We start from the raw sequence: 13,590 nt of genomic DNA on the forward strand, positions 1-13,590 counted from the left end.
TGTGCGCTCATATGACCTTATGCAGTTGCGAGTGCAGTAAAACACTTACCAAAAAAAAAAGAGTATTTAAGACCTGGCCCCTCTGTATGTGAAAACAATTCTTTCTACCTTTTACCATTTTTGGCAGGTTTAGCTGTCAGAATAGAGAGTGCAGACTTTGCCTGGGAAAAGAAAGGACTAAAGACGCTACAAAAGTGAGTTCTCCTCAAATGTAATGAAGGGGGAAAGAGAAAAAAGGAAAGGGATTCTTTACTTTTTATGTGTTTTTTTATGTGTTTTTTTGTTCGTATTTGGGTTTTTTAAAATATTTTTTATTAGTATTTTTTAAGTTTTACAATATCAAACTTATTTTGTATTGTCCCGGGCCATGTACTTTCTGCTCCTGCTGTTCTTCTTGTTATTTGCAGCTTTAATAGCAAAGTTTTTTCTGCTTGTTTTTGCTGTTTTTGTTAATGTTGTTGTTGTTTTGTCATTGTTGTTGTTGTTGTTGTTGTTGTTGTTGTTGTTGTTGTTGTTGTTGTTGTCATTGTTATTGCTGCGTCTGTTCTTATTTTTTATCATGATGATAATGCCTTTGTTTTTGTTGTTACTGCTGATACTTTTGTTGTGTATGAAGATGATGAGGATGAAGAAACCTTTGAAGTGAAACATTCAACAGTTAGGATCCTCATAGAGAGGGGGTTACTGGAATACAAGGGGTGATTAATACGCTGTATAGTAAAGTTAAAGTCCTTGAAATGTGACTCATTGATGTTAAGACCATTGAAAATTTGGTGAAACCCCAGTGATAACGATGATGATGAAGCAATGATGATGATGATGATGATGATTTTGTCGTTATGTTGTGTGGCAATGATAATGTCCATCCCATGATCCGATCCTGTTTGTGGCTAGTTGGCGGGTGCTGTAGTGTGGTTTGCTTCTTCTTTCCTCTCAAACATCTATCATCTTTATCTCCTCTCCTTTTTTGTGTTTGTTACTCTCTTGTATCAACTCTAATCTTCAGCACTTACATGACCTTATTGTGTTGCAAGTGCCGTAAAACACTTACTAAAACTAAAAACTGTCCCTCCCAGCATCAACGTGTCGGTGCGCCCGGGGCAGCTGGTTGCTGTAGTTGGCAGCGTTGGGGCTGGAAAGTCTTCACTCCTCTCCGCTGTCCTTGGTGAGATGCATCGACTGACAGGCTACTCAAACATCAACGTAAGTGGAATTCATTATCTTTGTCAGCACCATCATCATAATCATTCATCAGTACCATTTATAAGTACCGTTCATCATCATCATCATCATCATCATCATCATCATCATCATCATCATCATCATCATTTGAATTTTATCACCAGTCTAGCGTTGCCTATGTGCCTCAACAAGCCTGGATCCAGAACAACACAATCAGGGAGAACATTTTCTTCGGAAAGTCCTGCAATCCTGACTACTATGACAGAGTCATTCGTGCCTGTGCTTTACAGTCAGACCTGGAAATATTGCCTGCTGGTGATAAGACAGAAATAGGAGAAAAGGTAGAATGATGGTTCCTTTCTCTACTGTAATTTATGTATCTATTCCAGACTTCATTGCATTTCTTCTGTTGTTGTTGTTGTTTTTGTCAGAAGTGTTTGTGTTTTGCTTTTGCGAAACATCTGGAAAACTGACTTAACTTATTTTTCAATTTCTTATAAGAATTTTTATAAAAGATTTCCACGGCATCCAATGATAACAAAATTGTTTTAATAATAGTAGCAAGAGAATAGGAAGTAACAGTAGCTGCAGCAGTACCTGCAAAAGCAAAAGCAACAGCTGTATATTTACCATTGTTTTCATAATTACTTTATTTGTATTGTTATTATCATTATTACTATTAGACCTATTATCGTAAGTGGTGGTAAATTATTACTATTATTATTACTATTGTTGTTGTTGATATTATCAGTATTATCACTATCATTGTTATCATTATTATTATTATTATATTATTATTATTATTATTATTATTGTTATTATTATTATTAATAATAATAATGTTATTGGTATTATTTTTATCACCTGAGTGGCCAAATGGTATTTTAAGATTAAGAATACAGCAATATTATCTTAGGAACTCTAATAAAGCTGTCATCCTCAGGGTATCAACTTGTCCGGTGGTCAGAAACAACGAGTGTCTCTGGCACGGGCTGTGTACAGTGACGCAGACATCTTCCTCCTGGACGACCCACTTAGTGCGGTAGACAGCCATGTCGGAAGACACATATTCAACCAGGTCATCGGCCCGCAAGGAATTCTTCAGGCCAAGGTAAGCCTGGTACCAGTACCGCACTACAGCATAAGAAATGAGCAATGGGTTTTTTTTGTGTGAATTGTGGACAACGGAAGTAAAAGAAGCATGACTAAATGATTTTGCTGTTTTGGTAACTTGACTAAATGGTTGTGTTGTGCTGGTGGCTCTATTAAGTGATGGTGTTATTCAATACACTGCTCTCAATTTTATTATCCACAGCTCACTAACAAACAATTAGCCATGGTTTTGTCTTGGTGCCACACTTGGCTAAAGATTATATGTTTCTAAGTGGAATAAAAAAATTTGAAAGCTTTTTCTGTATCTGTTATTCTCTAGAATCAGAGTATATTATACCTATTTCACTGGTGCTTGTAGTGTGATGGTTAGATTTATTACCATCGTATGCAGAAGTCATGGGTAGGATTCCCATGTGGAGAGATATTTTTGTATTATAGAGTATCTCCATCTGTTTGCTGGGATGTTGTATCCTTCTCAGCCACCGTGGCCCTGTCAGGCATCGTGGAAGCAGCCTACCTTCTAAATGATCTAAATTGTGTTGATAGGGCGTAAAACACCCACAATTACATTTGCCATTAAAAGCAAGGTAACTTTTCCTAAAATGTATGTTCCTCAGAGCAACAATTTTTTTTTTAAATTCATATGTTTTAAAATTGATGTATTTTAGACTGAATTCACCATCATCTCTGATACAATTGTTAGGCTCTTTGCCTTGTCAAGCAAATAGCTTCAGTTCACTTCTCTATGTGAAAATTTTGCTTTTCAAACATCTCTTTAAATCAGCCTGGATTGGTCCTCAAAGGCGGGTTTGAAGCGGCCCCACTTCAAGATTACTTAATTTTTGTTCATGGAGAAGTAACATATTTACCATAAATCAATCATTTTCAATCATAGAATTACCACACAAAAATAGTATTGTCACAGTGTGGTTCTGTGCAGGATGTGATTTGTTTAGATTTCACAAAAACAATAAAGGGAATCTTTTCAAACATCTCTTATTAATCACAGTTATGTTTTCTGAATCAAAGGTGAAAAACAAACTCAGGCGTGTATGATGACCTATTTTTCAGACTCGCGTGCTGGTCACCCATGGAATCCACTGGCTACCTCATGTTGACCACATCTACGTCATGAACAATGGCCAGATCACGGAAGCTGGCACATACCAGGAGCTCCTGTCTCACAATGGGCCTTTTGCCCAGTTCTTGACCCAACATTTACAACAGGATGAAGAGGAAGGACATGAAGACAATTCTGATGAGGAAGGTGTGGCCCCTAGCTTTCTGCTTTTGCAGAAGTATTATTGTTATCATCCTAATTATTATAACCATTCATATTGTCATTTTTATTGTCATATTATTTTTTTAAATTGTATATCATTATCATCAAAATTAGCCTGCTATTGTTGATGCTGTTATTATTATTGTTATTATTATTATTATTATTATTATTATTATTATTATTATTATTATTTTTATTTTTATTTTTATTATTATTATTATTATAAGCAGTAGCAGTAGCAGTAACACCAATGCAGTGGCAGCAGCAATAGCTCATTTGTTTGTTTGTAAATGGGGGAAGATGATCGTGTTGGTGTCAATGAGTGTAGCCAAAGTGAGATGCTAGGTTGTGATTTTGCATCCTACTGGGCATAGTTATGACTGGGTTATTTGAAGCTGATTACTTGAGCGCATCAGTGGTTTTGACTGACATTGAATAACAGATGTCTGTGGTGTAACAGTTAGATGCTTGACAATGGTAAGGAGAAGATGTGAGTTCAGTTCCCAAATGAAGAGAATTTTTATTGAGCATCTCCATCTGCCTACTTGGACTTTGTATCCCTCTCACCCCAGGCAGGGTCAACGCCCACCTCCTTAATGATTTCTTAACTGATAGGGGTCTAAAACTTCTACGGTTACATTTTTTCTTACATTTTAGAATCGAGATAGATAGGTTTTCTCAAGTTGCTGGGATGAATCCGAGATCGCTTTCATCTGTACAATATTTTTTCCATCATTGATGAAGTATCCACAAAGCGATTTTACCTCTTTCTAAGCCTTGCAAAAGAAATACAACTGAAATTGTTTTAGATAGCCACCCATTTTCGAGGAGAAAAGTGGTTGCCTTAGATGGACGAACCTCTTGGACAGTGTCGTTATAATGTAAAGCAAAAGCGAAGTGGGAAGTGGTCGTTTGCACAGGCCCTTGTCTTGGACGGATGGCCATTTGAGCAGGTTTGATTGTACTTCAAAAAAGTAGTCTGGACGCGTCATCAGCTCATTTTGCTCCTCACTGGGGTATAATGCTGATGACCTTGATTCAAATATCCAATTGGAGTATTCTTGAATCTGGGTTGTATGGGGAGCTTTCAAGACTCTCCACCCCTTTTGCTCTCTTCTATAAAAAATGGGCATTAAATTCAGAGATCCAGCATTTTGAAATATTTCACATTGTTGAAAAGTTCGTTAAAACTCACAGCGTATCAATGATTATTGCACTTTTTTCTTCCCTGTCTGTCCTGTATAAAACAGAGAAAGAAGTTAAAGCGAGTATGCTGAAGAGGCTGGTGTCAATGACATCAGAGAGCGAGGACCCTGACCTTGGCCTACTGGAGGAACTCACCCAAGGTACTCGAAAGCGGACATACGGATCTCGCCAAAGTAGCATCCGTGAACGTAAACAAAGGTGAGATTGCTATATTGCTGGCTGGTTCTTCTTTTGTCTACTGGTCTGTCTGTTACCCTTATTGCTCACGTATATCACTACGTATATCTCTGAACAACCCCCCCGCCCTCTCCCCTTTCCTTCTGTTCTTCTATGTTGCCCAATCATTTTCTTCTTCTCTTCTAGATTCCAATCTGATTTGATCTTCCCTTTTTGGTGTCAGTAGTCTAGAGGTTAGGCTATCGGACTCATGGGTGTGGGTTGGGGGTTCAAGGCTTAGCTCCGCCAGACATTTTGTGCTTGAGAAAGGCACTTTACAAAAATGTTGCCCACTTTACCCAGGTGTAAAAGAGTACCTGGTCATAGATGGTATAAGATCTTGTCAGCATGTTACAAGTGTTTTTGCACATATAAAATGGCAGCTTGCACTGTATGCTTTTGCTTCCCGGAAAGCCGAGAATGTTTCCAAGTGTTCTAGGGTCTGCTCAGGTTATAGCTGTAAAGTGCATGCATGTGCTCTAGAGCTTGAACATGCGCTATGCAAATGTAGTTATTGTTATTATTTTTTATTTTTTTAAATTATTATTATTATTATTATTATTATTATTATTATTATTATTATTATTATTATTATTATTATTATTATTATTATTGTTATTGTTATTATTATTATTAGTAGTAGTATCACATGTATTATTCTCATTATTATTAATATTATTTATAATTATAATACAGTGGAACTCGGATTCAACAAAGTCAGCGAGGCTGACCTTCAATTTTGTTGAAGCTGAGTGTTCATTATTGCAAACATGAGGTTTTTGTGTAGATAAGTAGAGGCGTCTAAGAAGTAATTCATGATGCGTTTGACTTTCTCAGCTAAAAGTATTTTAGTTTCAAATGAGATGCATTTTCGTTTCTATGATGCCATACCAAACAAGCACACACTGGCACACTCTGTGCAAAAGGGCTGATTCCTTCAGTTGCATGTCTGTGTCATCTATCACCTATCGCATACTGTTTGCCGGACAAGTTATGTTGCTGTGTAGAGCCTAGCATACGGCGATGTAGAATTCCACAGTCCAACGTACAATTCATTATGTGGATTTATGTCAAGACTAGCTTATCATTGTAGCATTGATTAGCAGCCAGGGAAAAAAGATAACTCGAAGACATTTTTTTCTCTACTGACATATCCACCCCCGGACTGCTTGTGCCCGTCCCTACAGACTCAAGGACTCACAGTCACACGACTCGCATGTGCTGGTCGCTCGTCCGACCCCGACACACATTAAGTCTAAAACGTGTTAGTAACATGTGTAGTGGTATGAAAGAGGGACACTGATTGACCGCATAAGTTATAAACAATAGGCTAAGTGGATGATGGTTCACAATGCAGTAGGCCTACCATGAATGGTTTCCAGGAATTGATATGGTACACTGCAGGAGAAAAATGAGTGAAGCCACATCAATGGGGCTGTTCACCTTGCAAGCGACTTCATTGAATCCAGGCTTGCTAATTTATGTGTTTGTTGAATCTGACATACTCTTATTGATTTTATTAATGAAAAAATTGGGGAATACAAGCCTCTTCCGTTGAATCTGAGTTTTCATTGAATCCGAGTTCATTGAAACCGAGTTCCACTGTGTCTGCTGTACCATTAATGGGAAACGGTTTTCTGCTTCTTTCTCAGCACCAGGTCTGAGGCCAGTCACAAGGGGGAGGAAAGCATCATAGAGAAGTCTGTGCATGCGGAGCTGGTCATTCAAGATCGTAGTAGGTTGACCACTGATGAGGAAATGGCTACGGGAAAGGTAACTCTGTTCTCAAGTGCGGTTAGAGGGTTTGGGGTGTCTTTTCTACTTTAAGAAGACTGAAGGGTCCGGGCGTTTGGGTATTCTCCTTTTGGTATCTTCGATAAAGACAAAGGCTTTATTTCTTGTCTCTTTTCACAAACAAAAGAACCACCAACACCCCTCCCCACCTTTCCACTTTTTAGAACATGCTTGCACAGATGAGCTTTTTTATGAGACCAATGACATTGAATGTTTCCTACTAAATTGTGTCAATGTGGATGTAGAACCTTTGCGATAAAAAAAAATCACACTGTGCTAAATCATCAACCAGTTCACAACGATATAAGTACAAGAGACGTCCAGAAAGTAAGTAACGTTTTAAAATAAATATAAAAGAAATAATTTTCCCAATCAAAACCATTTATTTTTTAATACCTCATATATATGTGACTAATTCTCCACATAGTCACCAGAACTGTTGAGACATTTGTCGTAGCGTGGGACGACTTCAAAATGCCCGCATTGTAGAAAGCTGCCGCCTGCGATGTCAGCCAATGTCGAGTCTCTCCTGTGAGATCAGCGTCAGAGCCAAAAACTTTTTCAAATGCAGCAACAGATGAAAGTCACTCAGAGCCAGGTCTGGGCTCTACGATGGGTGTTTCAACTATTCCCATCCGGAGGAGGCGATCAGGTTTTGGGTCTGTGCAGACTTGTGAGGAGTTGCATTGTCTTGAAGCAGAACAACGCTGTCGCTAAGCATTCCGCGTCTTTTGTTTTGAATCGCTACGCAGTTTTTTAAATGTGTTGCAGTACACATCAGAGTTAATTGTCATCCCATTTCCCCAAAATTCTACTAAAAGAACTCTTTTCCTGTCCTTAAACACTGTACACATGACTTTTGTTCCTGATGTGGCCTGCTTGAACTTTTTTTAGCTGGGGCTAATCCGTATTTTTCCACTGCATCGACTGCTGCTTTGACTCGGGCGTGGAGTGGGGCAATCATGTTTTATCCCGGTCACAATATGAGTAAGAAAGTCATCTCCTTTGTCAATTTAACGTATCAGGAATGCCAATGCGCTTGCAGCCGTTTGGTCCGTATTGCTTGTTTCAGCTGCTTGGGTACCCAGCGCGAGCACACCTTTCGATAACCCAAATGGTCAGTGACGATTTCATGCAGAAGCGACCTTGAAGTCTCAGGAGAGTTCGAAGAGAGTGAGGAAAGGGTAAAATGCCTGTCTTCCTTTACCTTAAGGTCAACTTTGTTTATCAAATCATCACTGACCAAAGATGGACGCCCACTCCTGGATTCATCATGCACGTTTAGTTCTTCTCTTCCTTCTTTGAACATGTGAAACCATTTCCGCACTATGCTTTTGCCCATTGCATTTTCACTATACGCTTCTGAAATCTGCCTATGAATGTCACTAGGCTTCGTGTTCTTTGCAGTCAGAAAACGAATAACAGACCGAATTTCACAGTCAGCATAATTTTCAATCTTGGAAGACATGTTGATGGTTCAAAAGGGTGTAGGATGTTTGATACAAAATGTGGCAGTGTAAACTGGCGGGGGGAAAAAGTGGGTGAGGTGTTTTAAAAACGTTGTATATTGTTGTTTACAATGGCATGATGGAAGCTGAGGGCTCTTTCCTGTTCAGTATTGAATACATCAACTCACTGTTGTGCAAAATCGAGAATATCCTAACCCATTTCAGAGAGATGTGAAAACGGTACTTACTTTCTGGACGTCCCTCGTATATGGTTTGATGCCTAAGGATGTTGCTTCCTGTTCATGTATTATCATATTGTAAACTGATGTCTAAAAAATAACTTACTGAATTTTAACAAATGGGATGCACAAAAAGACCTGATAGATAAGTTTTTAAGCACACCCGAACAGAGAAATGAATGACTAACCATGACAGTAGATGTCTATTACAGATCTAACAATTAAAGAAAAAACCTTGGGATGGGCACACGTTTAGCTCATTTGGTATCATGCTGGACTATGGAGTGGAGAGCCCTGGTTTTGAATGCACAATGGAGCATTCTAAACTAGTATTGTTCTGGGGGGGGGGGTGGAGTAAGGCTCTCCACCCATCTGGTTTGGTCCTATCAGCTTGAAGATAGACGTTTAATTTGGGGGTCCTGTATCCCATATGACCTTACAGTGTTGAAAAAGATGTTTGACCTGTGACAATTTCTAATTTTCCATGGGAATAAACAAAAAAAAAATAGGAGTCCTATTTTACATCAAAACCTGCCATTTAACCAGGTAAAATGGGCCGTGTACTGGGAACTGTGCAAAGGTTTTGGGCCCCTGTACGCAGTGCTACTTATAGCCCTGATCACCTGTTACCAAGCCATGAGTGGTGTGGCCAGTGTCTGGTTGACCAATTGGAATGATGACCTTGACCTTGCCAACTTCACTTCATTCCCGGCTGACAGTGAGGAGAGACGAGACAAGAACAACTACTTCCTGGGTGTCTACTCAGCGCTGGGGGTTTTGCAAAGTAAGAAATGAAGAAAAGAAAAGACTGGTATTTTCTCCATATTTACGAATTTTATTAATATTTTCCGATGACAAACTGTACACAAAGACACTGATCAAGAACAATCACAATGCTACTACCTACCTACTTACCAATGTACGAGTAAGTACATGCCTACCTAGTTACTTACCGACCTGCTGACCTACTTATCTGCCGACCTACCTACCTACCAAAGCACCTACTTACCTAGCTAGCTAGCTAGTTAAGTATTTAGCCACTTTCAAACCAACCTTCTCTCCTGCCTAATTACCTACCAACGTTCCTTCCCATATGTGTACATGATATAATGATTGTTAATGTTTTATGCCCCCTATGACGCAGTCAGATTATACAGAAGGCGTCATACTTTGACTCTGCCAGTCTGGGCCAATTCAGGCTGAGAACGCTAAACCAGCAGACAGACTGAGATAATTGATGAAAACCTCCCCACACACCAATTCATTGTGGTCCTCCGCGTGCAATGCTATGCATATATAAATATATATATATATAAATATATATATATATATATATATATATATATATATATATATATATATATAATATACATATATATATAAACATATATATACATGCATACATACACACATATAATGCTGTGTGTGTGTGTGTGTGTGTGTGTGTGTGTGTGTGTGTGTGTGTGTGTGTGTGTGTGTGTGTGTGTGTGTGTGTGTGTGTGTGAGAGAGAGAGAGAGAGAGAGTGTGTGAGGGAGAGTGTGCATGAGTGTGTATACAAGTGTCTGTGGATGTCCAGTCGTGTTCTTGAGTGCGCGATTGTAATTTCATATTAGATCATATACATGCTGTTGTTTGTTTTTTCATTTTATTGACTGTTTATTTTTTTGTTTGTTTTGTGTGAATTCCCAGCTTTCTTCGTTGTCGCGTACGCCGTTGTACTACAGATTCGTCACATTGCAGCCTCAAGAAAGCTACACAATGAGCTGCTTGAGAGTGTGATGCATGCTCCCATGAGCTTTTTCGACACAACACCTATGGGACGCATTCTCAACCGATTCAGGTAAAAATCAAATTTCTGCTTTGGTGATAAGGGGAGGGGGAGGGGTAGTATTGGCCATCACTATGAATTTAATGTTTTGTTTAGATTTGTTTCTTCAATGTTGCATTTCTAATTAGATTAGACACACATTAGCCTATTATATCATTTTGGAAAGCATGGCCCTTGCTTTGATGATAATGATAGTAATAATAATAATAAATATGATAATGATAATAATAAGAGGGAAAAGAATAAATAATAATAATAATAATGTCAGTGATGATGATGATGATGATAATAATAATGATGTTGAAAATGAGTGACTAAGTTTATAATGACGCATTTCCTTACTTGGCCAGGAGGCTTTCTGGTCTTGACAATATCGTTTCACCCTTCGAAGGCTTGGTAATGTTTGATTTGAAAATGAAGTACTGTAATTAATTATGCAAAGACCTTGAAATTGTTTATAGCAGGATCTATTTCGGGACTCATCTGACCTGATATCTCTTTTTATCTTACTGTATCTTTCTGCTTGAAAATGGTGCTTGGCATTTTGTACACAGTATATTTAGTTTCTTTTAACCAAGATATTGAATTTCTCAAAAGCACGTAAGTAGGCCTACAGATTGTGGAATAATGTACCTTACATAACACATGTTATAACTTTTACGTAACGTATCGGGATTTAGACTGTATTTTTCTTTTACTCAGTAGTCAATTTTCGGTTTCAGTGTACTAGAGGACAAAAAATAAAACAAAGAGCCCTTTCAAGCATATATTTCTTCACTCTCTTTAAATCTGTTTGTACCCACAAACCGAAGAATATTACACAGACCACATCTGAACTCATCCCTTTTACCTCATGTTGTGTCTCACTTTATTTAATCGTAGCAATTGAAATGTCCTTCAACTTTGTTCATTTCAGCCAAGACCTTGAGGTTCTTGATAGCAACATAACCATGGAGTTTGAGACAATCCTGGAAGCAGGGATAGGTGCCCTGGCAACTATGGTCGTCATCGGTTATTCCATGCCCATCTTCATCGCCTTCATCGTGCCCATTGTCTTTGCTCTGTTCCTGCTGCAGGTGAGTTGTTCCAGTGACGTAGACTGGTGTCTGTGCTGTAATGATTTTGCTGTGTTTGTGACTTATCATTTTTCTTCACTGATATTGAAATAATTATTGTTAAAAGACAAATTGCCTCACCCAGCCTGAATTAAAAATTTACTCAACTTAAAATATAATTTAATATTGGTTTTTCCTCTACTGAGGGGGCCAAAACTGAGATAGCTGTGATGTCATGCGAGCAAGGTGATTTCGAATATATTTTTGGAATGTGATGGGTAGGGGGCTGAAGTAGACTTTTACTTAATAACTACCCTCCCCACCTCTCCTTCTCTTCCCTTCCTCTCACAGCCTGTCACTGAATGATAATCTTTATCAATGGAAATTTATAAAAAATTCAGTCATATGTGAGATGTTTAACAGTCATAAATTGAGGAGGAATTTCATTATCTTTTTTATTGTTCAAGCTTTGCCTATCAAAAGAGTTTATTCATTCCGCCCGTCCTAACTTTGCCAAGAGATTTAAAAATCTACAATTGTTAACACTTTGCCGTCACTTGGCACAATAATGCACTAGTGAAAATTATTCGTTCTGATCACCTGGCGCATTTCAGCGCCAGGCCCGAGAAGTTCGGTGCAGTCACTCTCCTTGCTGGGTGACCAGATGGGGTATTTTGTAATGCTGGCTGTGTGACTGGTAAGTGTTAACCCATGAAAAAGGTATATCTACTACCTTTACTATTTTATGGTGGAAAACTTTGTAACAACACAAAACGTTTATAAAATGTTATTGATTACGTGTGTCGTCTTATGCTGCTTTCATGGAAGTCTCTCATAATCAGTAAAGGTTGTATGCATTAAGTGACGTGGGCCAATGGCCTTAAACACTGCACTACCTCAGAATTACACAGTTCTTTCTGACATTTTTAACAGTTTTGAGTTATTAAATTAAAGCCTTGAGGTCAGAGGACAAAATTTATGTTCTATCTGTTCTATTTTTATCGGTTATCAAAATCGTATGATTATTCGGAGCTGTTTTCAAGTTATTCAATGAATTGCGTTGGAAAAAGCTTGACATGCTGTGAAACTCAAAGTTTTTGGCTTAAAATTTCTCAAAACTAGGTACTGAGCAGATACAACTTTTTAGTTCTAATATCAGGTGCCCATTGGCACAATTGGGTCGAGTCGGTTTGCGAGCCAGATTAAGGGTGCATAGCGGCTATTTTGACACAAACCGATCGCCCAACTCGTCACGTCAAACACAAACACATTTGTTTTCAGGTGACGAGTTGGGCGATCAAACCGACCCAACCGGACCCAACCAGATCCCATCCACAATGGGCACCCGGTATAAGGTAGCGACTGAATAAATTACCCGTCTCTTTACCTCCCTCACAGCAACTGTACATCCGTGCGTCGTGTCAGCTGCGCCGTCTGGCATCCACCAAGCACTCCCCTGTGTTCGCCCACTTCAGCGTGTGTATTTGGAGGTGAGGGGGGGGGTATGATTGGAGGTTTGGGTAGAGTTGTTGATAGTGACGAAGCGTCTATATAATCAAGTAATCACTGCTGCCCTTCCTAATTTTGAAATTTTCAAATTCACCCTTAAATGTAAACCTCATAAATCAAATGTAAAAAGACTTTCAGAATCTCCAATGAACAGTATACCTAACATTAAATTCTTTCCCCCGACCTCCCTCCGTGGCACCTCACCAAGGCAAAAGTAGACTTACAGCTGACCACACACAACAAAGAAAGCACAAACACCAAAACACAATGGGCACCCGGTATAAGGTAGTGACTGAATAAATTACCCGTCTCTATACCGCCCTCACAGCAACTGTACATCCGTGCGTCGTGCCAGCTGCGCCGTCTGGCATCCACCAAACACTCCCCTGTGTTCGCCCACTTCAGCGAGACTCTGTCCGGCGTGGGCGTGATCAGGGCACACAGAGAACAGCTCAGATTCATCAACGACTCACAGACTAAGGTGGATGACTTCCAGAAGTTTTCCTCTGTTTCATTCGCTCTCAACAAGTGAGACAGTTTGTTTGAATCTTTTGTTTTTCTTAATTTTCCTTTTCATAATTTGATCACTGTTTTCTTGTACGTTTATCAATTTTTTTTAGACTGATGTCAGTTTGTTTGTTTGTTTTTGGGGGTTTTTTGGGGGGAGGGGGGAACCAGATCATCTTTTTTTTAGGTTTTGTTGGGGGGGTTTTGCGT

The 13,590-nt window shown here is 39.0% G+C and overlaps 1 protein-coding gene across 1 annotated transcript in view; it reads left to right on the forward strand.

Moving 5' to 3' along the window:
• The window catches only part of LOC101849640 (multidrug resistance-associated protein 1), a gene marked incomplete in the record, with an annotated part of 55,470 nt that overhangs the window by 32,109 nt on the left and 9,771 nt on the right, over positions 1-13,590 (forward strand). The window contains 11 exon segments of the mRNA XM_013086971.2: positions 128-194; positions 1,077-1,203; positions 1,347-1,523; positions 2,126-2,293; positions 3,367-3,562; positions 4,828-4,981; positions 6,652-6,772; positions 9,027-9,264; positions 10,171-10,321; positions 11,226-11,385; positions 13,202-13,401. Coding sequence (XP_012942425.1) covers positions 128-194; positions 1,077-1,203; positions 1,347-1,523; positions 2,126-2,293; positions 3,367-3,562; positions 4,828-4,981; positions 6,652-6,772; positions 9,027-9,264; positions 10,171-10,321; positions 11,226-11,385; positions 13,202-13,401 — 1,759 coding nt within the window.

The sequence above is a fragment of the Aplysia californica genome, unplaced genomic scaffold, assembly GCF_000002075.1.
Source record: "Aplysia californica isolate F4 #8 unplaced genomic scaffold, AplCal3.0 scaffold00528, whole genome shotgun sequence".
NCBI lineage: Eukaryota > Metazoa > Mollusca > Gastropoda > Aplysiida > Aplysiidae > Aplysia > Aplysia californica.